Source organism: Sebastes fasciatus, chromosome 24, assembly GCF_043250625.1.
Source record: "Sebastes fasciatus isolate fSebFas1 chromosome 24, fSebFas1.pri, whole genome shotgun sequence".
NCBI classification, from domain to species: domain Eukaryota; kingdom Metazoa; phylum Chordata; class Actinopteri; order Perciformes; family Sebastidae; genus Sebastes; species Sebastes fasciatus.
Window position 1 is genome coordinate 17,377,311 of NC_133818.1, and position 27,308 is coordinate 17,404,618.

The 27,308-nt window shown below is 38.5% G+C and overlaps 3 protein-coding genes across 5 annotated transcripts in view; 1 reads left to right on the plus strand and 2 right to left on the minus strand.

Moving 5' to 3' along the window:
- gart (phosphoribosylglycinamide formyltransferase) overlaps positions 1-27,308 on the plus strand; it is a 305,993-nt gene that overhangs the window by 176,091 nt on the left and 102,594 nt on the right. The window lies entirely within an intron of this gene.
- ect2l (epithelial cell transforming 2 like) lies at positions 549-14,153 on the minus strand. 2 transcript variants are annotated; one of them, XM_074626632.1, is made up of 22 exons: positions 13,856-14,153; positions 11,636-11,748; positions 11,375-11,537; positions 11,040-11,295; positions 10,721-10,955; positions 9,748-9,877; positions 9,446-9,611; positions 7,821-7,949; positions 7,645-7,737; positions 5,907-6,113; positions 5,699-5,802; positions 5,416-5,553; positions 5,244-5,330; positions 4,695-4,804; positions 4,459-4,606; positions 2,606-2,679; positions 2,347-2,503; positions 2,194-2,259; positions 2,014-2,102; positions 985-1,157; positions 711-852; positions 549-677 (listed from the first exon to the last, which is right to left on the minus strand). In XM_074626632.1, the coding sequence occupies exons 1-21, from the start codon at positions 14,003-14,005 to the stop codon at positions 719-721; spliced, it is 2,922 nt and encodes a 973-aa protein (XP_074482733.1). In that variant the 5' UTR covers positions 14,006-14,153; the 3' UTR covers positions 549-677; positions 711-718. The 2 variants fall into 2 exon arrangements, with proteins under 2 accessions (XP_074482733.1, XP_074482734.1); XM_074626633.1 differs by lacking the exons at positions 549-677; positions 711-852; positions 985-1,157 and adding an exon at positions 1,313-1,487.
- On the minus strand, positions 15,548-21,534 carry ccdc28a (coiled-coil domain containing 28A). 2 transcript variants are annotated; one of them, XR_012592878.1, is made up of 6 exons: positions 20,784-21,165; positions 18,988-19,163; positions 17,902-18,056; positions 17,597-17,619; positions 17,350-17,458; positions 15,548-16,183 (listed from the first exon to the last, which is right to left on the minus strand). XR_012592878.1 is itself a non-coding variant. In XM_074626722.1 (6 exons), the coding sequence occupies exons 2-6, from the start codon at positions 20,936-20,938 to the stop codon at positions 17,404-17,406; spliced, it is 564 nt and encodes a 187-aa protein (XP_074482823.1). In that variant the 5' UTR covers positions 20,939-20,966; positions 21,172-21,534; the 3' UTR covers positions 16,547-17,403. The 2 variants fall into 2 exon arrangements, 1 of the variants encoding a protein (XP_074482823.1); XM_074626722.1 differs by lacking the exon at positions 15,548-16,183 and adding an exon at positions 21,172-21,534 and having other exon boundaries at positions 16,547-17,458; positions 20,784-20,966.

Consider the following 27,308-nt stretch of genomic DNA (forward strand, 5'->3'; position numbering starts at 1 on the left):
CGTATTAGGGCCATTGTAGGTAAAAAAAGAAAATAATAATTAGAAAACCGAGGTGGGGGGTAATATTCAGAAAAGAAAACTCTGAAATTCCAAGGTTAACGTTGTGAATTCACGTGAAACAAGATTGGATATTGTCTGAGATTAAAGTGGTAAATTTATAAGAAAAAAATCGCAAATTCTCTGAGATTAAAGTCACAAATTTCCGGGGGAAAAAAAATCAGAAACATTTCTGAGTTTTTTCTTGCAATTTTTTCAGTGAATTTACCACTTTAGTCACAGGAAACATATTTTTTCTCGGAAATTCAGAGTTTTTTCTCGGAATATTACTTCCTCGGCTCTGTAATTTCTCTTTTTTTCACGTTCCATTTTATAAAAAGCAGGTTTGTGCAAAATGTGACAAAATACTTGATATTTTCCAACTATTGCAAATACAAAAAATGACTGTATTTCATTATGTTAATGTAAAGTCATTATTAGAACTACAGGATTACCTCTGAGAATACTTTTAAAGTGGAAGCTGCAGGAGTGCTATGCCTTTACATCATATCGTGGTGTGGAAAACTAATTGCCTTTCAAGATTAACTATATTGTTCCTATGAGTTTTCGTATAAAAATGCCAACAGTGGTGTCCAAACCTCCTCTTGTCTTGCCGGCGTGTCGTCGTCACGGTGTCGTCGCGGTGTCGTCACGGTGTCGTCGTGGTGTCGTCACGGTGTCGTCACTGATGTCCCCTCAGAGCAGAGTTTATGGCTGAACGCAGCACAGACAGGAAGTGTTCTCTCTCCTCACCTCTCTCTGTGGCACAAACCCAGGAACGACAAGGACCCTCCAGGACGAAGGCATGACACACATCTAGAGAGAATTAATATGAATCAATATTCCTGTAACTTTCCGAAGTTATCAAAAAGACTTAATGAACGTATGTTGAAGATGCTGTGTCAACGTTCAGCATATATTCTATTCTTTCTATGGTTAAAAACTCACAGCGTGTGTGTGTGATCTCTCTGACGGCCAGGCTGGCGAGAGCCACAGAGGCCAGGAAAGTGTGTGTGCTCTGGTGAGCCAACGTGAACGGTGTGTGATGCACATTTCGCCGCGTCAACACCAAAGCATCGTTAAACAGGAAGAGGCCCACGTCAGACACCTGCTCATAGGTCCTAATCATGCACGCACACACACACAGAGTGAAAATAATTACTGGATTAGATTTACAGTCTGTAATGACGTGGTGTAAAACATACAGGACTTAATCCTGCAAAGTTTCCTAATTTATGAGTTACTAGTTACTGTGAACATTTTTAAATGATAATTGAAAACTTATTGATTTAGCATTACCTTTACCTAGCTGTCCTTTGTTTTATACTTATATTTGACATGTTTCATTGTTCTGATGCCTTCCGTTGTTTGGGTTTTATTGCCCAGGATTTGCATGTTTTAATCTGCCTGTTTTTATTTGTCCTCTTGTTTCTTCACTTTGTGTAAAGGTGCTATATAACTAAAAATAAAATAAAGTGTATTGTACAAATTTTAGTTATATAGCACTTTTTAAAACAAAGTCACAAAGTGCTTTACAAGACAAAAATAAAAATGGCAGACAAACAATGATAAAAAACAGTTTAAAACAGTTTTAAAAGTTATACAACATGGAGCAAAGAAGCTACATATGAGAAAAGGTCAAATAAAACAATATAAAATAACTAAAATAATCAAAAAAAGTTAAGAGAATGCCTTTGTAAATAAAAAGGTGTAATAATAATCATTTATAAAAAATATGTTAGTAAATTAGTACAATATTAAAATCGCAAATTGGGCATACATTTGTATAGTAATTATATGTTACTGACAAAATTGTTTAATTTATGTAGAATACTATGCTCAAAGTAAAAAGTGTAGTGTGAAACACATTAGTTTGGCATCTAACTGTATGTACAAAGATTGATTTATTTGACATCTACTAAGTGAAAGAACATTTCTGGATAGAAACTGATAGAAAAGAATAATCTGTGTTGTTACCTGAGCGAGTCAGGAATCTGTTCATCAGGGCTCCTGAGCAAAGCAGCATCCTGAGTTATTATCAGCTGCCTGTTTCCTTCACTGAGCTTCTACACAAACACACACACCATGTTCATGTTAAAATACTTCAACATGGTAGTTTTAGTGTGTGAGAAAGAAGAGGGAGCTGTGTGTTTTTACTGGACAGCCTTGGATCATCTGCTGTGTTTCCTCCATCAGCTCGCCTCTCTCTGAGTTACGCTTCAACTGAAACAGTAGAAAAACATCTGTGTGAAACATCTGATGAAATGTTACAGATTTATAATGAGGCACTGACTCGATCCTCTGTTGCACCTTTTGTATGAACTCTCTGAATCCCAGCAGGGTGTTGAGGGCAGAGGAGAGGTGTGTGTGGTCAGGGTGACTGCTGTGTGTGTGTGAACACATAGCTTGAAGCAGAGTCACATATTCCTGTATTCTCCACACTGGACACAGCAGCAGCTCCTGCAGGCTTCACAAACACATTTAATCAATTCATTCATTAGTAGTCTTTTGGTCAGGTATGGATAATTGCCTTGCAAAGAAATAAAATGGATTTGTGCGTGCTTTTTACCTCAGCATGTGTGTTGCAAGAGTTCTGTCTACTCTCTTCAGGAAAGCCCGAAATGGAGGCTTTGTCTCCCTGCACTGACACACATAACACACATCATTTGCTCGCATATCATACACATAAACTGTTTGTCTACATTAAACCTGGGTGTCGATTAAATATGAATGAATTATACCTTTACTCACAATATATCTGACCAAATTCGGCATAAAAGCTCTGCATAAACAGAGCTCAGACAGTGGCAAATGCTTTCTCTGATTGTGCACTCCAGACTTAGGGCCAGTTGCATAAACTTAGTTTGATTACTTTAAGTCAACTTTAAGCTATTTCCACTGTTTATCCACTACTTTTATCTAACTTTTAGCATACTATTTCAACTGTTTATCCAATGCTTTTAGCTCACTTTTAGATAACTATTTCAACTGTTTACCCATTACTTTTAGATAACTATTTCAACTGTTTACCCATTGTTTTTAGCTAACCATTTCAACTTCTTATCTTAGCTAATGTTAACTTTAAGCCAGGGGTCAGCAACCTGCGGCTCCGGAGCCACATGTGGCTCTTTAGCTCCTCTCCAGTGGCTCCCTGGGGATTATAAAAAATTAGTGGAAATGAATAACTGTTTTTTGTTTATTTTCATTTTGATTTATCATTGTTGTAGGTCTATGGTACAACGGAGTATTAGGGCCACATTGAGGGAAATAAATAAATCTGAGATTTAGAGAATAAAGTAATTAATTATAAAGTAGTAATTTTACGTGTTATTTTCTTTTTTCTCATGAAGTTCTGACTTTATTCTTGTAATATTACGACTTTTTTCTCGTAAACTTATGACTTTATTCTCGTAACGTTCTGACTTTATTCTCGTAACGTTCTGACTTTATTCTCGTAACGTTCTGACTTTATTCTCGTAAAGTTATGACTTTATTCTTGTAACGTTCTGACTTTTTTTCTCGTAAAGTTATGATTTTATCTTCGTAATATTACGACTTTTTTTCTTGTAAACTTCTGACTTTATTCTCGTAAAGTTCTGACTTTATTCTCCTTTAAAGTTCTGACTTTATTCTCGTAACGTTCTGACTTTTTTTCTCGTAAAGTTATGACTTTATCTTCGTAATATTACGACTTCTTTTCTCGTAAACTTCTGAATTTATTCTCGTAATATTACAACTTTTTTTCTCGTAAACTTCTGATTTTATTCTCCTGTAAATTTCAGATTTTTTTCTCGTAAAGTTATGACTTTTTTCTCGTAATATGACTTTTTTCTTGTAAACCTATGATTTTATTCTCTCGCATCGGACTTATATACTTAGACTATAAACCGTGTTAACTTCATCACAATTATCAAATGTTTTGCGGATCCAGACTTTTTTTTTTTTTGCCTAAAGTGGCTCTTTTGATAGTAAAGGTTGCTGACCCCTGCTTTAAGCTAACTATTTCAACTGTTTATCCATTACTTTTAGCTATTAGCTAACAATTTAATCTTTAACTTTTTTGTATTCTTGCACTATATTCTTGAATTGTTTCTGAACATCTTTAACGGTTCTAACGACCGTTTGATTTATGCTGTTGACCTTTTTGGTTATTTTCTCCCATACTTGTTGTGGTGCTACATCCTCTATTGTTTCTCTTCTGTGAAGTGTCTTATTTCACCCATAATGCATCGTGTGACAAGCTATCTAAGTCAGGCTTGCATTAGTCACTCATAGGGAAGCTTTACGCAGCAAATCAATTTAAGTCTCTATAGTCAGTCTGATTTAAAGTTATATTTAAGACAAAGACTAGGTCTATTTTTATCCAACTGGGCCCTTGTTTAGGTGCCTCATGCATTGCATAAACACATTGTTTGACTGTACCTTGTCGATGGTACGGAGGGCAGTGGTGTAGTTGTTGAGGTAGTTGGTGTAGACTCTGAGTTTTGAGCATAGCTTGACAAACACATCTCCAACACACTGCTCGGCTCCCCACTGCTGCAGCCTGGCTTGTAAATCTACCTGAAACACCCTGCAGCAAACACATGCACATATATCATATCATGTCCACAAACAGAGGGATGCAAACACTAGTATAATGCTAATATGTGTGTGTGTACCTGTTGAGCTCCAGTATTTGTGTGACAGGGCTGAGGACAATGTGGATGTCAGCATAGCTGAGGATGGCTCTGTTGGAGTTGAGAGCTGCTGTAAGAGGCTCCTGGTACACCTTCAGCACAAAGGAAAGGCAGGTATCAGTTAAATACTTTGCTATTATAATATTGACAGATCTCTGAATCTTTTCTGTATCTAAATGGACAAACAGAATACTTGCTGGGTTGGCGGTTGCTCTGAAAACATTCAAATCAGATTCTAATACAAAAATGTGCAAAAAATAGGCCATGCAGCTGCAGAAGCATCAACCAACACCTTGTTTAAAAAGGTATTATATAAACTCCCCATAGTTTGCTGAAAGAGCCCAGTTTCTATCAATTGTCAGTGGCTGTTTTCTGGACTTGATTGGCCAGCATTACATAATATTTGTTCAGTTTCAGTGGAAATATTCAAGTCTGTACCTGAAACAATGACCTCTCAGCAACGAAACATGTGATAGTGTCACTAAATTTCATGAATGAAAGAAAGTGTTTTTGATATTATATTCTACCTACCTTCAGCACAGCGCCTAGTCTCCCCAGATAAAGACACTCACTGTGGTGGAGCTCTCTGGCTGCTGCACCTCTCCAATCTAAAGCTGTCTAAAGACAGAGAGAAACAAACTGTAAAGATCAAGAGTGCTCCATCAACCTTCTCTGAACGGACAAGTTCAAAGCCCACACACACCTGCGGTAGCTCAGGTATCAGGCCGACACATTTCTGTGAGCTGTGTGGTGTTATAGAGAAATCATCTGCTCCTCTGTTTCCCTGCTTCTCCTCACTCCATCTTGTCAGGAAGACGGCAAGAAACTCCAGAGGTCTGGTCTGATGATGTAAGAGCAGAAATAAAGAAACACACCGTATGATTCAACTTTGAAAGAACATGACTAACTTTGTATGATCTCAGATTTTCGCTCTGGTTCCATTGTATTTGTGTATTAAAAAAACAAAACTTTACAGTAATTCCCACCTCTTCCTGTCTTGTGAGAGCAGCGAGTCCCTCAGTCAGAGCCTCATTTAGATCTTTGGACACACAAAGCTCCTCAAGGCAGATTTTCTCCCACAGAAAATGACCTATAAAGATATGAATAGATTCCTCAGACAGTGTTCGGGACACAGAGCAAGCAAGCATTTGTTTGCTACATATTCATTTACATCTCCATGTATGTGACACCCACCCAGAGCTCGGCCCCTGGCCTGGAGGCTGATCCGCTGTAGCTGTGGCCCCAGGCGGCCCCTCAGCTCCCCCAGAGCCTCCTCCATCCACTGAGCCTGTCTGCACCAGCCCTGCAGGACACTCTCACACACAAACTGCAGTGCCGGGGCTGACGGTTGCTGGTCGGAGAGTTCGGTGCACACACTGCCATCGGACCACTGGCTCAGGACTGGGAGAGGGTAAAACAACAAAAATCTTGTGGCTTTAACATGATGCTTTAAAGTAATTTTACACTTGGTGGTGGGTACGGTAGTCTACAGAATAATAAAGCAGTAAGATGAAAATCTTAAAAGGGACACAGGAGTTAGTTTGGGTGTTTTGAAGTGGGGTTGTATGAAGTACTTATCCATAGTCAGTGTATTACCTACAGACAGGAGTTACCGCATGGGAGCAAAGCAATGTACTGCTGTGGACGGGGGCAGCATCTGTATTTAGAATATTTTCACCACTTCCCCTCGCCGTCAGACAGCCCTTTCCAACGGGGAATTGAAGCTGTTGTATCCATCTATGCTCTCTTCAGAAGCCACCAGATTCCATTAAAAAAATACCCAGTAATTTTACCTCGTAGAACACAGGATTTGCTGGTCTACCGCTGCCTCGATCGGTTAGTTTGTTTGTGCTATTGTGTGACTTTGGTGTGAATCCGAACTAACCAAAGCCGCAAAATAACACAAACTAGCAGTAGACCAGCAACTCCCTTGTTCTGCGAGGTATTATTTTTTTTCTCCAATGGAGTCTGGTTGGTGAGAGCACAGACAACAGCTTCAGTTCCCTGTCGGATACATAGACTGTACTTCTGTCTGACGGCAAGGTAAACCAGCGAAAATATTCCAAATGTAACGTACACTTAAAACGGCAGTAGGCAGTATATTTTTGGCATCATTGGGCAAAAATTCCATTATTACCTTTCAGCATATTGTAATTCAAGTGTTCTGAGAGATAACTAGCCTTCTGCTCCTCCTCATGGCTCTGTTTTCAGGTTTTAGAACATCTAGCCCGTGACGGGAGACTTTGACCAATCACAGGTCATTTCATTGAGAGAGTGTTCCTATTGGCTGTGATCCGGTCATGTGACCGGAACTTGATGCCAGATGCACAGCAGACCTCAGATCAGCTCTTACTGCTTGTTTCACTCCAGTACGTGAAATCTTGCAGATGCCGTTAGGAGCACCGGAGGACACTGGAGGTTACCTGTTTCATGTACTACTGTCATGATATAGCGACCGTTTTATAAAAATAACTTTTTTTAATCATATTTGCTCTAATCTGGCCTACTGATGCTTTAAACGGTTATTGATTTTTTTTTAGGTGAGCTTTTCTTTTAGGTGGCTTAAATGCGTTTTACTGACAACCCCGTCCACAGCAGTACATTGCTTTGCCCCTGTGATGGTACTCCTGTCTGCTTCTCCAAACTGGGGGTGTGCCGACCGTCATCTACTGTAGGTCATACACTGAGTATGGATAAGTACCTCATACAACCCCACTTCAAAACACCCAAACTATCCCTTTTATTATAACTTTAAGTATTTCAAGAAAGTCAAAACATCCCACTGGGCCAAAAATCACATCAGGCGCCTGCTGGCTTAGATGTTTCTTTGGAGGTGTTAGTGGTCCCAAATAGCATATTCCTTAACATGGGGCTCTTGGCAAACATGTTTCAGTTGAAGTTTCTGAGTCAGCGTTGTGCACGGGTGACTCACTGTTCTGGAAACTTCCGGTGGCAAGACCCATTGGCGCCCGGACCTCCAGACCAGTCAGAGTAGAGAGAGTCTGGATGAGAGCCACTCCTGATGCTGAGGAAGAGAGAGAGGTGGAAGTTAGTGAGACAGACACAGAGAGTGTGTGAGTGTGTGTCCTAACATCTGTGTCTACCTACCAGATGCAGCCAGCGGGGAGAAGATGTCAATCCCTCCTCCTTCCTCAGTTGGTGCCACCCAGCCACCCAGTTTTTCCCAGAATTCTCTATGGTCGGGAGTCAGTAGAGTCCTCTCTGACAGGCTGCTACCTGAAAGGTCAAAGGTAAAACAAAGCTGATTAGTAGACTGAAAAAAACAAGCGCTGTGCAGTGCACTCTAAGTACCTGGATGTTGTACTCAAAACGGTCCAAACGTTGGCTGTGGAACGCTGGAAACTTCTTACCCTCAACGGTCGCCATCTTTCCTACGTAGAGGAAGGGGAGGGGCCACTAACCCACTTCAAACTTGTGAAAATGGCAGGCGAGGAAGATGTCTTTTTTTTATATGTCTTTGTCAATAAATCCTATGGATTTTGAGTTTTAAAAGGTGTCTTTTGTGGTTGGTTTGGATCAGTGTTAGAGTGTTGTTCGCCCCAATAGGGCTGCCCGAGGGTGGGGCGTAACAAATGGGGGCTCGTCCGGGATTAAAACATCCATGAGGTGAAGTAAATGTAAGTGTTTGTGTCTATTTTTTGGCCTTTGAGTGTAGAGTGTAGACCATTTGTGGTTATTGCTGCTTGTTTAGTTGTGCTTTTGACTGGTAAAGCGCAGAAAGTTTACTCATCACTTCCGGCAGAAGATAGTCTTGATTTTGACAAAGTAAAAACTGCTGTGCTCGGAGTATATCAGCTGGTACCGGAGGCGTACCGTCAAAGGTTTGGTAGGCTGAAGAAGCAGGGGTATAAGATTAATGTTGAATTTGCTCGGGAAAAATAGGCTTCTGGTGTGGGGACTGCTGGTTCTGCTGCCTCTCAGTTTATGACTTCATATTGTCTTTTTTTATGTCTTTGTTAAAAAATCCTATGGAATTTGAGAGTTTTAAAGGTGTCTTTTGAGGTTGGTTTGGGTCAGTGTTGGAGTGTTGTTCGCCCCAATAGGGCTGCCCAAGGGTGGGGCGTAACACCTGTCGAAATTCACGGAACACGCAAGTAAGTACATAGTGTGCACAGCGTACTACACAGAAGTTTACCAATGGAAGTATCCAAATTGAGACACAGCTACGGTTCCTTAGAAGATTTTAAACAGTTTTCAGTTTGAGCAACATGCATTTTCATTTTTAACCAATCAGGTTTGAAAGGTTAGTTGACAAACTTGTGGTATGAAGTAAACACTAAAAAATATACACATCATTTTCCAGTAAAACGTGCTCCCAAATGGTGACTTCACAGGCAAAAAGGATAACTGTGACTAAATACATTAATCACTGTGCCACTGAGTTAGGTTGTGGAGTCTTTGTATTTATCGAAAAATTAGGAAGTGTTTTAAATTTGCTATATATAAAGCCGTATATGTTATGAAAAATTAAAACCAGGGCTCACGGATCCATACATAATGTAAAATCAATGTAAGATTTATGATGATTAGTCTAGGGCAAACACTCAACCAAGGGACCAGGATAGCCATGGACTGTTAAAAAAAGGTGCTATTATAATAAAATAAAGCATGAAATGGTTTGAGCAGCTGTGCTTCACAGTATCCTGAGAGATAAACTTCTAACCCTGGCAGTGTTTCCACACATTTAGACACTCAGGGTTATTAATTCTCACTGTGGAGCAGATGGATTTCCTCCGTTCCTCCTGGAGCTAGCAGGCCCAATCTCTGAGCTCTCTGCCCAGAAATAGCCCTTTCCACCTGGGTTAACAGAGCCGAGAGAGTCCCTCTGTGGTCGTACAGAACCACGACCACTCCTGCCTTCACGCCACTCAGCACCAGCTACATATAGCATAGGGAGAGAGAGAAAAAGAGCACACAGGGAGAAATATGAGATGTTTTCTTTCTACACTCTTCATCGCTGCTCTCTTCTCAAACAAAATAGATGATGATTTAAGAGCCTTTATTTGTCTTTTACCTCATAGGCAGGAATTCTGTTGGATATCAGCAGTAAGAGGGCAGGAGTGGTCAGATGGAGGGGTGAGACTGTGTGTGGCGGTGCAGGTCTGCTGGTGAAGGACGACAGCGCTCTACTGGCTTTGTTCAGTCTTTCAACGAAACAGAAGATGGAGATTTGGTTAGCGCCAGATTTGCCAGATTTGAATTATAAGTTTTATATTTAGAGCTGTCAAAGTTAACGCAATAAACGTGCTAGAGCAAATTTGTTTTAACGCCACCCTTTAATGCATCAACGCAACTTGTGATTTTGAGGTTGTATCATACTAGCTTATCGCGAAGGAAGCTAAATAACGTCTGACCTCAAGATATGTGAATAATAAAAAGACAACAGGGCCTGTGTACTTCATTACTGTCAGGACATAATAATCCAGGAGAGACAGAGTAAACAAGGCTTTAAAGACACAATTTATAAATATCAGGCAATGGGTTCTATGGGCACCCACGAGTCTCCCCTTTACAGACATGCCCACTTTATGATAATCACATGCAGTTTGGGGCAAGTCATAGTCAAGTCAGCACACTGACACACTGACAGCTGTTGTTGCCTGTTGGGCTGCAGTTTGCCATGTTATGATTTGAGCATATTGTTTTATGCTAAATGCAGTACCTGTGAGGGTTTCTGGATCAATATCTGTCACTGTTTTGTGTTGTTAATTGATTTACAATAATACATATATACATACATTTACATAAAGCAGCATATTTGTCCACTCCCATGTTGAGAAGAGTATTAAATACTTGACAAATCTCCCTTTAAGGTTCATTTTGAACAGATGAAAAATGTGCCATTAACTACGGACTGGATTTATTACAGAGCTCTCATATTGAGTTGCATTATATTATACAGGTGTTTTCTAATAAACAGGTATCTCAATGTATTGTATCTTAAAACACAGGTAACTGATATCATTGAGGGTAAGTGAATATGTCACCTGCTGGGACTGGAGGCCCGGACTCTCTCCAGGCTCTGAGCTGCAGTCGTGGGCTGTCCCCTGTCCAGGCTGAGACAGAGGCTGGGAGACGCTACAGTCCTTGGAGGCCAGGAGAGAGAGGGCCAAGAGCTGAATGTTATCCCAGAGCTGGGCCTCCCTGTCTGGGTGCTTCCGCCTCTGGCTCCTTCTGGCTTTGTGTAGCTGCCCCAGGCTCTCCTTGTTCTCAGAGATTGTCCTGCAAATATCAGATATAAGCACTGAGGTGAAAACAGGCTAAAAACAAGGTTGTCTCTTTAGGTTTATTTTCTTTTCTACTCACTCTTCTCCTCTTGTAGTTTATCTCTGATCATCTGCCTGATCATCCTTTCCTTCCCCCTCTCTTCTTCGTCCTCCGTCGTCCCTGTGCTTTGCTGGTTGAGGGTCCCGTACTGCTCGGCCGCCTCCCGGGGGGTTAGCCAGTCCAGCGTGGAGACGCAGGAGACATAGTGGTTCTTCCACGCTCCATATTCTCTCTCTCCTGGAGCGTAGGGGAGGAACCAGCCTCTTGTGATGCACCGGCCGGCCCAGAGACAGTCCTGGGCCGAAAGAGACGCAAGAAAATGTCTTAATGCAAGTAGGAAAACTGCAGTAAAATTCAAATATCTCGCCTCTCACCTGCTCAGCGAGGACCCTCCAGTGCCAGCTGACTTGGGCGGCGGAGCAGAGGTCACAAGGGGACAGAAATGACATCACATACAGGGACAGGAAGCGTGGCAGCACCGATGTGAAGTCCACCTGAGTCACAGGAACCGTCTTTATCAGCAAATCCCTGCAGTACCTGCAAAAACAAAATGCAATAACTTTGGTTTCAAGCTGAGAAAAAAAAATGTAAATGTCAACAAATAAGCAAACAAAAGGGGTGGAGAAAGAGCTTACTTGAGCTGTGATTTGGTGCAGCGTAAGAGCAGAGAGTGCAACAGGTGTTTCCTCTGTCTGTCAGTCCACAGGTCAAACCAGTGGAGCACAAGGTTCATCCTCTCCTCGAATAACTGGGAGGAAATGCACAGAGAAAAGGACACCAACAAACTTTAGACAGTCTAAAGGTGCACGTCATTGCATAAGAGTCTGGCTGTGCTGCCAAAAGCTACAAAACGGTCTTCCAAAACACTGATGAAGACTGTAGGAACAAAACAGAACAAAGGAGTAAGACTGATGGTGTGATAACGGCTGAAAACTTTGGTCTAATGAATCCATTAATGAAAGAATGGAGTCAGGTCAAGTCGTACTTTTTGTGTTATTTGTGATTTTTGGGGGAAACCCAAGGATTTATAACAGTGAAAATGTATTCTTTACACAATTATACTTTATCCAGGACATACTGTGCTATCATCACTGCATGTTTTACTATATGCATTATTATATAGAAAAGCACATAAGGCCCATAGAAATACAGAAGCACGGCTGTACTGTATTAAACCATAAAGGAGTAGTCTTTCAGCTGGAGTTAGGGAAACAAAAAGTTCTCATCATACATACAGTATATAACTAGATATATATTATCTAAAATAAATGCTGTCCTCCCATTATGTGTTAGTTCCTGCTGCCAATCATTTATTGTTATTCATTTATTATTTTTTTTATTTCATTTAACCGTCACTTAGACAGGTAATATTGAGAAATGGGGTCTAATTCTCAAGAGACCAGATGAAAACACAACAGCAATACTTCACAAAGTTACAGACAGACAGGATATTCATACAAAGACAAGACAGAACAGGAGCCACAGACGCTCTCTCCACATTTCTTAAAAGTAGTTTAAAATCCTCTGATGCTCAAATGATGAGGTGATTATGGGATTAAACCTTAGTTTGAAGAAAAACAAAGAGAAAAGCCCTTTCTGTCTGTGAAACTTGTTTTCATTCACTTACATGAAATGGTGCAGTAGCTACAATATTATTTTTTGATAGATTATTTGAGTGTCCTGAACCATATTGTACCTTACTTACTTACACTGGACAACAGCAACTAGGATGGCCACATCATAATATACAGAAAAAGAGAACATTCAATTTCCATAACAAAAAGATCTTATCATGTTGGATACAGTGTTCGCTATAGTTCCCATGCATTTTGTCAATTTGTTTATTTGTAACATGTACTATTTTTAATTGCCCATGTCTGTTATTTACATGCTTTATTTGATCATTTCTGTAACATTGTAATGGCATGCTACCTTGGCCAGGTCTCCCTCGAAAAAGAGGTTTTAATATGCTTAAATAAAAGTTAAATAGTAAATACAAAACAGAAATCTTGCTGAGGAAACAAGACTCGGTCAAAACCGAGTATATGTCTGGACCATATATGGTCAGTCTGTGAATTTGTGGCTAAATTGTTACACAAATATCAGTGGTCATGTCTTATCATGTTTTGAGAACAGTTTTTTCCACTTATGTTTGATTGAAAGACAACTTATAATGAAGCAAATGACATTCAGTAAATGTAAATGGTAACATTTACTAGTCAGTATATTATACATTTTATACAAGGTGAAAAGGTATCAGCATGACATACAGTATGCAAGATTAAAAGTGTTTCAGTTTTTTATTAAAGCATGTGTATCAAAAGCATTCATCATATAAGTGGTGTGTAACAATATATCCATACTTCAGAAAGTTTATCAGCGTTGAGATATTACTGCTGTCATCAGTGACATTGCTGCCGTATTTATTCCTAGATGGAGTGTTTATGGAGCAGCTGCATGGCCTGGCACTGAACTCCATTCAGAAAACAAGCATTTTAAAAGTTGTTTGCTTGTCGTCTTGTGGACAGACCCGACAAAGCATGAAATCAGACTTTTTACTAATCAGCATCATTATGTAGTTATTTCGGCTTCACTTCTGATCCGTTTACAACAACGTGGCTGCCATATTTATGCCTAGATACTGTTAATTAAGGCTTATTAATGCATTAACTAATTTTAATTAATGTACCCTTATTGTAAAGTGATACCAACAACATTAACAACATTGAACATCTCATATATGCTGCATATAGTATAAAAAGTGAGTCATTCCTGCCACCTGGTGGCTATTAATATGAATAAATAGAGTGTTACTCAAAGTTTCTGGAGTGTTTATTAGTGTAGGTTGGTCTGACCTGCAGGTTGCTGGTCCGGTCGTTCAGGGGGGTCCAGGTGCTGAAGCGTGTGTCCGCCTGCAGGCTGCTGCGGCCCCGCTGCGGCTCGTAGTCCGTCCCGCTGAGCTGCCACCGCTTCACCGAGTGAGGAGTCGAGTTCATGTTCCACATCACACTTTGAAGAAAACGCCTCAACTTCTGTTTAAACGTGTAAACTCACATCCACTGTCAGACTTAGCTCTGTAATAATGAGCCAGTGGTGAGCAGCAGGTTGCCCCATTGAGCTTCTCTGCTGCCAGTAACCATAGAGATGAATCAACAAAAGGATGGAGAGCACATTCCTCCACACACACAGCAGCACAGTAATAAGTAATAGTGATGGGAATTCCGGCTCTTTTTAGTGAGCCAGATCATTTGGCTCAGCTCACCAAGAAGGCTCTTTCGGCTCCCAAAAGGCTCTTCGTTTTACCACTTCTGCCTTTTATAATTAAGCCAAATTTAGCGCTGTTTTGACCTATGATTAGTATGTGTGCACATATATCACTTCAATTATTCAATATAATTATACTAAACTTTTTAATTTCCAGAATACTATAATTTTACATGCTGCTTTGTTTCGACTGTCACTCATCTTGTCGCCCCCTCCCCTCCCTGCTTGATGGTATGATCCTTGTCTGTCATCACCCGATTGGTCTCACGGATGTCATTAAAACACCATTCAGTCACAGTCAGTGCATGGAGTGCCCGTGGTGTGGATAAGATCATCCTATTATTCTGCCTTGAATTAATAATAAAAATTTAAAAAACGGCTCTCGGTCGGGAGCCGGCTCCTGTCGTTCACTTAAAAGAGCCGGCTCAAAGAGCCGGCTCGTTCGTGATGGACACATCACTAATAAGTAACATGAACAGGTTGTCAACATAAGCAACTATCAATCATGTTGTCAATTTGTTGTTCACATTTATGACAACTTCTTAGATAATACTGCAGAGGTGGGACCAAGTCATTGTTTTCCAAGTCACAGGTAAGTCTCAAGTCTTCGCACTCAAGTCCCAAGTCAAGACAGGCAAGTCCAGAGTCAAGTCCCTTGTCAAGTCTCCCAAGTCAAGACAGGCAAGTCCCTTGTCAAGTCCCATCATGAGGCGTTTGATTAATCAATGCATTAATTCAAATATTTTTCATACCTACCACATACTCATAGCACAGGATGACTTTGAAGAAAATGTGGATTTTAAATGGACAGAAAACCTGAAACAACATATTACAATGTTAATAACAGCAGTACAGGACTCTTAAAGTCTGTAGCTTCAAGAACATTTATATGAAAATGAATCGACAAATATGCTCTAAAATTATGTATCTGGCAACTATTTCGATTTTTAAGAAAAAAAGTAAAGCTTCTCAAATGTGAATATTTACTGGTTTCTTTCCTCCTCTATGACAGTGAACTGAATATCTTTGAGTTGTGGACAAAACGAGACATTTGAGGACGTCATCTTGGGCTTTGGGAAACACTGATCCACATTTTTCACCATTTTCTGACATTATATAGACCCAACATTTAATCGAGAAAATAATTGCCAATGAAAATAATGGTTAGCTAATTGATGACACAAGTACAAAGTTATTACGAAACCGAGGGTTGAGTCCTTTGTCAGCATCCTTTCCTTTTGATGGGTTTAAAAATGGATGGTTTAAAAGCTGTAGCCAGGAGATTCACATTTAATACATTTATTAAGTCAATAAAAATAAAATCACCAAACATTTAAAACACTCCAAAAACAATTCCACATCCCCCAACAACACTGGTTAAAATAAAAAGTAGGATTTACAATCAAAGCAGCATCAAATGATTATATATTATCTTAAAATCTAAGTCATTTCAAAAGGTTAGAACCAATAAGGCAAAAATGATTAAAATTAAAAAGTAAGGCATGGTTGTGATGTCAACGTTTGGATTGTTCAGGATTTTCCAGCGTCAGAACCAACACACTGGTGATAATGTGCAGTGTGTTTCGCATGTTGCATGGATATGTGCAAATATATTCAACACTGAAGGAGGTGTCGGAGGTGATATCAGGTCACTCACATGTAGAAATCATATGCAAAATCATAAACTGGGCTCACTGCTTAGTTATAAAATACAGCGCAGTTTCTATCGTCAGAATCTACCATGCTTTTAAATGTTATTTTTAACGATACTTTAATCAGGAAACAGTTTTTTAGTTTTTTGATTGTCTCAAAAATACGATCTAAGCTTGTGTTTAAAGCTCTATGCTGAGAAACAGTTATAAACATAACTATATTTTGATAAGTTTGGCTTTGAGTCTTCAGTTTGTGATGTTACAGATCTGTGACGACAGATAAGACAAAGTGCAACAGAGTGAGTTTATACATATCTGAGAAATGCAAGATTGCAGTCAGTTCACTTTTAACTAAGCTGATACACAAACACTGCAGATGTCCTTTCAACAACAAGGTGAGTGATTTACATCAATATCATTTTGGTTAGCAATGGACTGCAAATCTGAACTGTTTGGAAATGAGTGAACTGACCACAACTTGACTTTAACCAGACCATGACAGGGATGCACCGATGCCAATGTAAAGTATACTGCACTGTAGGTCAAATAGTAGTTTAAAGAGATAGTTTTAAGTGGGGTTTGTAGCAGCAAAACGTATTTTAGCCACCTAAAAGAAAAGCCCGCCGAAACAAATCAATATCAATTTAAGTGTACGCTATATTTAGAATATTTTCACTGGTTTACCTTGCTGTGACAGCTATACAGTATATGTTTCTGATGGGGAACTGAAGCCGTTATCTATGCTCTCGCCAAAGCCACCAGACTCCATTGAAAAAAACAGTAATTTTACCTCGCAGAACACGGGAGTTGCTGGTCTACCGCTGCCTCGATCGCTCTGTTAGTTTGTGCTATTGACCAGCAACCCCCTGTGTTCTGCGGATAAAATGACTGTTTTTTTCAATGGAGTCTGGTGGCTTTGGTGAGAGCATAGATGGATACAACGGCTTTAGTTCTCCATCGGAAAGGGCTGTCTGACAGCAAGGTAAAACGGTGAAAATATTCTAAATATAGCGTTTATTGTAGATAATACACTGACTATGGATAAGTACCTCATATAACCCTACTTCAAAACACCCGAACTATCCCTTTATCATCCCATAGATCTTAAACCTCCCTCTATATAACTCCGACTAGAAGAGAAAAGAGAATACCCTGTGCCTGATTTATCAGACGAAATCCAATCATACCTCAGAAAGTTATTTATTGTTCTCTTCGTGTTTAGTCAGATAAGATTAGAACTGTTTTCTACTCGATATTAGCCACCGTATTTACTGTTATCTGTGAAAAAATAAGGCTGTTAGTGCATCCCTGTTATGACATCTTACAAGAAATCCATCCCGTTGTGCAGACGGGGAACGCTGGTGAACAGCTTTGTTGCCATTTCGGCCACAATACTAAAGAGAAATAGTGCCTGGAGCTTGCTTCAACTCCACCTTATCCACTGCAGCCCCTCTCTAGGTGGCGTGGGTCTGGGTCAGAAGAGAAAATCACATACTGGCAGTCCTCGGGATCTCTTGGGAGTCAGCTAGATTCAGTTTCTGACTGGAGGAGAAGCAGGGTAAAGGAAAAACACGAGCCACAAATATGAAGTTTTTAACAAGATGAGTGCTGGACTGACAAGAAACCTGGAGCAAATAGGTTTTACTTTAATTTTAAAGCCTTTAAATATCAAAAGGATACATGGAAGAACTCAGCTCCTCAAGCTGTGGAGAAAGAGGACATCTTGTTATACATGTCAGCAGTTTGTGTTTATCGCCTTCTAGTCTTAGTACATGCAGCTAACGAAATTCTTAGAGTTTAACACTTAGGAGGTGAATAAGCAGCTAAATCCTCGCTGGGATGTTGAGTAGTTACACCACACCAGTGAACAGCTTTATGAAGTACACGCAACAGCAGCTTCAACATGCTTTATCACCAACATTTCAGGAGCAGGACTGCTGGAATATTCAACAAAAAGTCAGAGCATTTAGCACATTAAGTCTTACATTAAGAAGTAATTTGTCCATGTTGGTGTCGCTGGCCACTTTCCTTTGGTCTTCGGGCATTTCGTCCACCTCGCTGTAGAGGTCAAAGTGCAAACGGGCCAGCTTCTCCTGCATCTCTCTCACATGCTCCATCTGGTCAATGGAACACTCGTTACCTGGCACACAGAGGGGGAGACTTATTAGGCATCCGATGTTAAAGGTTCAGTTAATATTATGTGTAAACAGCCATATTAAGACAATTACAAAGACAGCCTTCTATCACCTGAAGAATATAGCAAGAATTAGAGGACTGTTGTCTCAGCAGGATTTGGAAAAACTAGTCCATGCATTTATCTTCAGCTGACTTAACGGCGTCTTTACTAGTCTTCCTCAAAAATCCATCAGACAGCTGCAGCTGATTCAGAACGCTGCTGCTAGAGTCCTCACTAAGACCAAGAAAGTGGATCACATCAGTCCAGTTCTGAGGTCTCTACACTGGCTCCCTGTCTCTCAGAAAATGTATTTCTAAATACTGCTGCTGGTTTACAAAGCACTAAATGGTTTAGGGCCAAAATACATTTCTGATCTTCTGCTATGTTATGAACCATCCAGACCTCTCAGGTCATCTGGATCAGGTCTGCTTAGTGTCCCCAGAGTCAAAACTAAACATGCAGAAGCAGCGTTCACTTTTTATGCACCAAATATTTGGAACAAGCTCCCAGAAACCTGCAGGACCTCCAACTCTGAGTTCTTTTAAATCAAAGCTTCAAACTTTCCTGTTTGCTGCTGCCTTTAATTAAACCAGATAATGATCTTATATACTGCACTAGAGCTTTTACTCTTGTGTGTTATACTCTATTTTAGCTTCTATCCTTGTTTTTATTTTAGCTTGTTTTTATTTTCTAATCTTTAATGTTTTGATAACTGTTTTAATTATGTCTTAATGTTCTTTTGCACTTTGTCGCAATGTTCTTGAATGTTTATGTAAAGCACTTTGAATTGCCCTGTTGCTGAAATGTGCTCTACAAATAAAGCTGCCTTGCCATGCCTTGCCTAAAGGAGACATATGTGGGACAATGTGTGTCCTCCCTCTGAAGTCCAAATTACCAAATGCTTGTAGTTTCCCTGAGTGGAAGTCGTTGAGGAGACTGAGCAGGCCGTTCTCCATCTCCTGTACATCTGAAACATCAGTCAGAAAGGAGTGCTGGATGGTAGGTGCTGACGGGCCCTGGTTCGGATTAGGTCTACCACCCAGATGATGCCTGGATTTGTCTCGAACTCCCCTGGAAAAACACACAGAAAAGGGCTGATTACACTTCATGATGATCAGATCTAACTAGTATTGGATCAACAGTAATAAACTTATTTTGAATGTGTTTAAAACAACCAGTGTTGTTATAGGAACAAACTACTCTTTAAGTTCAAACCAAAGCTTGATCTCCGTATAAATAACATGTTAATAACAAGAAGCCAAGCTTTTGGGAGTTATCTTAGAAAGTAAATGATCATGGGATAAACACACACAGAGAGCGGTAACTAAAATGGGAAACAGTTTATCTGTAATTAAGAGATGTGCAAAATATCTGACACAACAAACAATTAAACAAATAATGCAAGCTTTGGTTTTATCTCATCTGGATTATTGCTCAGCGGTTTGGTCCAATACTTCATCAGGTAATATAAGAAAACTGCAACTGGTCCAGAATAAAGCGGGACGTGTAGCTCTTTCTTGTGGGTGGAGAACAAATGTTCTTAAAATGCATAAATGTCTCTCTTGGTTTGAAGTGAGAAATAGATTGCTGTATTCATTGATGGTTTTCATTAAGAATGTCATAACAACAAAGACTCCATTTATTTTTTTATAAAAAACTATCCTTAAGTACAGATACACACAATTATTCCACAAGCAAACATGTGATCATTGTGATGAAGGTAACACAGTTTATAGTCTAAGTATATAGTATATAAGTCTAATGCAGTGAGGGCTAAAGAGGCAATGTACTACGGAGTATTAGGGCCACATTGAGGGAAAAAACATCTGAGATTTACAGAATAAAGTCAGAATATTACGAGAATAAAAGAAAATAACATGTAAAATTTGTACTTTATAATATTATGACTTTATTCTCTTAAACTTATGACTTTATTCTCGTAATATTCCAACTTTATTCTCATAATATTATGATTATTCTCAAAATATTATGACTTTTTTCTCTTAAACTTATGAATTTATTTTCATAATATTACGACTTTTTTCTCTTTAAATTCTGACTTTATTCTCATATTACAACTGTATTCTCGTAATATTATGACTTTATTCTCGTAATATTACAACTTTATTCTCATAATATTACGATTTTATTCTCGTAATATTACGACTTTATTCTTGTAATATTATGACTTTATTCTCTTAATATTACGACTTTATTCTTGTAATATTATGACTTTATTCTCATAATATTACGACTTTATTCTCATAATATTATGACTTTATTCTCGAAATCTCAGATTTATTTTTTCCCTCAATGTGGTCCTAATACTCCGTCGTGCCGTCGTACCATAGACCGACAACAATGATAAATAAAAATGGAAACAAAAAAACGGTTATTCATTTCCATTAATTTGATTATAAGTCCACAGGGAGCCACTGGAGAGGGGCTGCAGAGACACATATGGCTCTGGAGCCGCAGGTTGAGAACCCCTGTGTTAGTGTATGATGAGTAATGTGAATGTGTATTTTTGTACTGTCACCATGTAAACTATGTTGATCCCAGGAAGAGCTGCTGCTATGCAAAAGCTAATGGGGATCTAAATAAATACACAAACAAACCTCACACACTTTACTGATCTGATTTCTGAGGGAGATACATATATGATGTGAAACTATTAGTTGTAGTTTCTACCTCCTGTTCTTGCTCTTCTGGCTGGAGTGAGCTTGGCCGGAGCCGCCGTGCCGTCCCCCGGAGGAAGCGCTGGTCTTCCGGCCAGAGCCAACAGCCGGATCCGCCGCGTTGGAGGAGCTCCTGGGGCTCTTTCTCTTCAGCTTCCGCTCCTCCATAACTTCATGTTACGGTGCCGATTGTAAGCTAGATAAAAGGGCAACAGATCGCACTGTAACTCACCGCCGAACCCTGTAAGCTAATCATGCAGAAACATCCCTCTGACAAGACGTGGTTCAGTGAGCAAGATGGCGTTAGCTTATGAGCTAGCTAGTCGGCTAACCTTCCTAGTAACAGAGCGCCCGTTGAAGTTAAACACCACAAACACAAGCCGATGAACACATTCACTCACAACAGCTGCTGAGCTTATCTTGTGTCGTCTGTGGTACCGACGGTAAGTCCACACGAGTCAAACACTTGTTGAAACGTTAGAAATGCGGACGGAGCCCGGAGGCTAGTCAGCTAGCATGTCAACTGTGAAAACTTCCTGTTTTGTTATGGAAACGAGTATTACGCATGCGCAGTGTAACTGAAGTTGCGGTCGTGCGCTGCGCTTTGCTCAATTTCGGCGAGGGCAGATCATATTTTACTGCGCATGCGCAATAACCCCTTAGATATGACGCGTGTTCTAGCCTTCTTCAATAGGTCTTGTTTTGCTGGGACGCAACCAACGGACCAATCTTCATCATCATCTTCTTCTTCTTCTTCTTCTTCTTCTTCTTCTTCTTCTTCTTCTTCTTCTTCTTCTTCTTCTTCTTCTTCTTCTTCTTCTTCTTCTTCTTCTTCTTCTTCTTCTTCTTCTTCTTCTTTTTCTTCGGTGTTTATTGGCAGTTGGCAAACCAGTTTATAGGCTTACTGGAGTGTGGAGCAGTAGATTGGCAGGAAAATAAATAAATAAATAATAATAAAAAAATAGATAAAATAAAAAAATAAAATAAAATAATAATTATTAATAATAATAACAATAATACTACTACTAATAATAATTAAATACTCTCCATTATTCCCGTTGCCCTTAAGTTATTAATTAGAAGATTGTGTACTTTCTTAGATGTCTTTCCTAGCAGATTGTAATATTTCCATAATTTGCTCTTGATAGCAATTCCCTTCTTTCTTTGTCATATTTTTTTTTCTTATTTCAAAATTACAGTATCCACAGTAACAGCAGAAAACATTAAAAACATTTACATACAAAAGAAGCATAGCGAAAACATAAACAAAGAGCTGTGCCAAACATAAAAGGACAACAGAAATGAAACAAAACCAACAAAAAATAATTTAAAAAAAACACAAAAAATAAAAAAATAAATAGATAACAATAAAAAACACCACGCGAGAGTATGACAATAATTTCACTTAAAAACTTTAAAGATATTGCATGCATTCATTGTTTTCATTGCTTTTTTGTTTTGTGAGGAAGAAATTGTTGACAGATATAATTCATTCAATAATAATAATACTAATAATAATTAAATTCTCTCCATTATTCCTGTTGTCCTTAAGTAATTAATTAAAAGATTGTGTACTTTCTTAGATGTCTTTCCTAGCAGATTGTAATATTTCCATCATCTACTCCTGATATCAATTCCCTTCTTTCTTTGTCATATTTGTTGTACTCTATAAGAACATGCTTGACAGTTTCTGGTTTATTACAGTGTGTGCATAGTCCAGTTGGGTGCTTGCTCTATTCTATGGAGTGTTTGGTTTGATCCTGTATTTCCTATTTTCAGACGGTTAATGACCATCTCTTCCCTTGGGCTCCAGCTCCGTATATTCCACATATCTACATATTCACCACTACTTTATGGAGTAAAATACAGTATGTCATCTCACTTAACACGATGATGACATTACAATTTTCCTGACTTTTAGAATAGCACAAGAATACTTTTTTTTTTTACTAAAAGTATGCCGTAACTTTATGAAAGTTTCTCACCTACTCTGCCTGATATCTCTCCAAGGTCTCTAAACCACGAATTGGAACGTGGTCCAACGTCGGCCGTATTTCTTTATTGACTTGTTGAATATCTTATAAAAAAAATACGACTTTGCTGGCAAAATATTATTTACACAAATAAATATTAGTGTTCATAAATCTCCTGTACTTGAAGCATTTAAAAATGAATTAACTGTAATAAAAACTAAAAAAACTTGAGAAATGAATTCAAAGTAATCCGCTTTCTTACACTTTTTTCTTTTTTTGTGTGCATATAATTTTAATCATCTTTTTACTTCTGCAATTTCTTAATTTCATGTAGTTATGATTTAATGTTCTCTGTATTTCTAGTAGTCCTGCTCTATTTTTGTTGTATATTAATGAACTAAAGTCATGTTCTAATGTATGGAAGACCACAAGTGTCACGTAAATAGTAATAAAGCATTTCATTGATTAATAACTAATTGTACAGTAAAAAATAGGCATTAAAATATTTGTTTAAAGATTGATTTATTAACCCATGAATAAATGGACTAAATTACAAAGTAATCCATTATTTGACATTTCAATGGGCAATAAAAACAAGAATAAAATCAACAATAAATAGTTTCAATTAAAAAGAGATTTACAAAAAAAAACAAATGTATTAATGCCTTTTTTATTGAACAACTAGTTATTAATCAATTAAATGCTTTATTACTATTTACGTTACTCTCGTGATCCTCCATACTAATGTGCATGTCTGCATTTTTGAATTCAGTTAATAAAGTTCATTTCAAACAATGTTTTACTATCCCTAGAGATGATTTTTTTTCATTTATTTCTTAACATATATGACCACAACCACAGTGATTTTGGTGAGATAGAAATAAAGTGGCTACAATATCTCAAACAAATAGTCTACAAATGTGAGTGTCAGTGGGCTATCTCCTAAAAGGCTCATGTCTTAAAGTCCTGTTTTCCCCCTTATGGAGACAAATGTCTCTGTTTGTAGATATGTTGTCAAAGATATTTGCAATAGTACATCTCAAAGAGGGTTTTCCCTTTGAAACAGAACTGTGATGGGATGTAGTTGCCGTAAACAACCACAAAGGGGAGATAAGTGAACATCCAATACTGATGTCTCTCCCTCTTCTTAATTAATGAAGCATTAATAGCTGATAAACATGCTGGAAAGAGCCACTTTGTACATTTTTTAATTAACACTGTATGTTTTCATAAACATAAATGTTGATTAATTGAATTCCAGAACACCATTCAAGCCTTTATTAGTGTACAGAAACTATTCTGCACTGAATGAGGATCTGTGTGTTCTGGGGTCTGCAGGTGATGCTATTCCAGTCACAGTCCTGAATAGCTGCACAAATAGCTGCTTTAATTCACTTTTAGCGACACCGAAGGGAAATATTTCAGCAATTTGCATCGCTGTTGTCTTGTTGGTATTTCTAAGACGGCCTTTATAAGTCACCCTGGAGGGGAAAAGCATTAGAAAGCATCAGATAAATGCTTACTCTGTAATATAAATTAATTTCAATTTGTGGCTAAAAGCTCCTGTCGAGGGGTCAAGAAGAAAAGAGTTCCCCAATGAGGATCTCTAAAAAATGCCATTATTTTAAAGCTCAGGACGGATACAATACATGCTTGGGTTAGGTTTAGTCCTCTGTGTGTGAACACGACTAGAATTGAATGTTTAATTGAAAAATCAGCCTTATTTTCCACAGTTCCACCGGAAAAATGAAGAAAACAAGAACTTACATGAACCCACTTTTTGTTTTGTTTGAACAGTTTTGAAATATTTCTGTATTTGTGTTTTTTCTTCTCACTTATTTTTCGTGGGCACCAATCAGGATTTTGCTGTAAATGCTGCTGAATTAAAATGTAATGATGGTTGTGGAGTTGTTTGCTTATATTATCAGGCCTTGGTCCATTACATGATCACCAACACAGTCCGGATGAAGCACATTAACAGAGTTTTATTAACTGTTTAACTATCAACAAATAAAACCTTTGAAGCAGGGCTGGGTAATATGACGATATATAATGTCAAAAAAATATGAAAATGTCTATCGTATATATTTTTCTATACCACTTTTATTGCGATATTGGCTAGGCCTATATTCATTTATTTTTTTCTCCATAATTTCACTTAAACTGTTATGTTCATTTAGCACAAAAGTTCTTAAAATGAAAAAATACTCATTACTTAATTCACACAGGAGTATACAACAATAAGCATTATCATGTGGTTATTTCATAAAGACTATTTATTTATTGAACCACCAGAAAACATGCTATATTGTGATATATATTATTAGAGATATGAAATGACCTATATCGGGATAAAAGGTTTTGGCCATACTTAGAAGGAAAGTTTATTCAAACTTGTATATTTCGTCATAAATCATTAATGTTATAGATACATTTGAGTTTTCAGAGGCTCTAAAAGTTCCTTGAGCATACCAAAAAAAAAAGAAAGCGTGAAGATAACTCAAATTAGGAGGAGGAGAGGTAAAAACACATGAATGAAATATAAAGTACAACTAGTGCTATTATTGAGGGGTCTATTTCTTGAGTTAAAACTGACTTTTTACATCCATCAATCCATCACTTGGTCCAGTCAGCTGGTTGCCAATAAGGGCTACAACTAATGATTATTTTCATTGTCTACAGTATTAATCTGTAGGCAATTTTTGGGATTAATCGATGAGGTCTGTAAAATGTTGTTCAGTGTTTCCCAAAGTCCAAGATGACGTCCTCAAATGTCTTGTTTTGTCCAAAGATATTCAGTTTACTGTCATAGAGGAGGAAAGAAACCAGAAAATATTCACATTTAAGAAGCTGGAATCAGAGAAAAAGCAGCATTTAGTCACTTCACACAGCCAAAGTTTGATATTAAAGCTGAAGCAATTAGTTGATTCATCAAGTCTTTGGCAACTATTTTGATTGGTACATTTTTGATTGATCATTTCAGTCATTTTTTAAGCAAAAAATGCCCAAAATTCAAGATTACCAGTCTCTCACGTGAGATTATTTGCTGGGTTTCTTAGTTTCCTAAAATGTTAAACTGAAAATCTTTGTCTTTTGGATGCACGAAAAGACATCTGAAGACATCACCTTGGACTATGGCAAATTCTGATGGACATTTTTCACTGCTTTTTTTTTAACATTTTTTTTGACCAAATAATTAAAAGGGCTGCAACTAACCATTATTTTCTTGATTAATCTTTTAGTTGTTTGGTCTATAAAATGGTGAAAAATGTTGATCAGTGTTTTCCAAAGCCCAGGATGACATCCTAAATGTCTTGTTTTGTCCAAAGATATTCAGTTTACTGTCGTAGAGGAGGAAAGAAACCAGAAAATATTCACATTTAAGAAGCTGGAATCAGAGGATTTTTACCTTTTTTTCCCTAAAAAAAATGCTCATCAATCATCAAAATGAGCATGAATTTTGTCTTCACCAATCAGATTGTTCACACCAGTTGAAGTATTTGTAGGCCATTACCATTTTATTTTTAGGACAGTATGGTGACCAATGAACAAAAAAATCCCTGAATTCTTGAAAAAGTTCCAGAGTTTTTGGGAAAACTACCTGCTGTGTGAAAATGGACTCGCGCTGCCAGATCATTTTCTCTCTCCCTCCGACCCTTTCCTGCTTTGTGAGCTCATGTGTGTGTTTTTAGTGTGCAGCGTGACAGTAGCTGAGTGAGGTGAACCAGGATAAAAATGTTCCAGATGAACACATTTAGACCGTCGCGTCCACACAGCCATTAACTTAGCGGATGTCCACACACACACACACACACACCTCTCCGTATCCATAATTGCCGTGTAGGTGCTGTTTGGAGAGCTAGTTACAGCCAGTTCATTCTCGCTGCTTGAATTATGCATCGGATTGTAAATGAATTTAATTACACACTGCTAATTCTAAGTTACCTGCCTCTCTAATGCAGCGTTATTCCAGCATTTTAACACGCCGGTGAAGACACTGTAATCTGGGACCAAAGGTGCTTTCAATAAAAGCATAAAAAATATGTTTTTATGAAGATAAAATCTGTTTTGTGTGTCATTTCACACTGAAATTAAACCATGTTTGTCGTTTTTTTTTTTTTTTTTGGAGTCTTTCTCTCTGTGGACTTGACCCATAAATCAGAGCATCAATCGGAGAGTGAAAGCTTGAAGGCCGCTCCATTGTTTCTATTCATGTGCGTGTACATCCCTGTTCGATACTCTACTGTATGTCCCCCCCCAGTGTGACAGGGGGACACTCGGGGGACTTGTAAAGTAGACGCTGCTCTATTGGGAATCAGGGGGTAAGCAGAAGGTTACAGGTGTGTGTGTGTGTGTTTTCATCTCAGCAGCTGTGACCCAGAAGAAGACGTGTTTTTATCATGTTCCTCCATACACACACACACACACACACACACACACACACACACACACACACACACACATAAGCACAGTTGAAATGTTTCCTATTAAGAGTGACCACAGTAAATCATTCTCAGTCTGAATAAATGTTCTGTGTGTCTTGTCCTCCATGTGTCCCCCGTGCA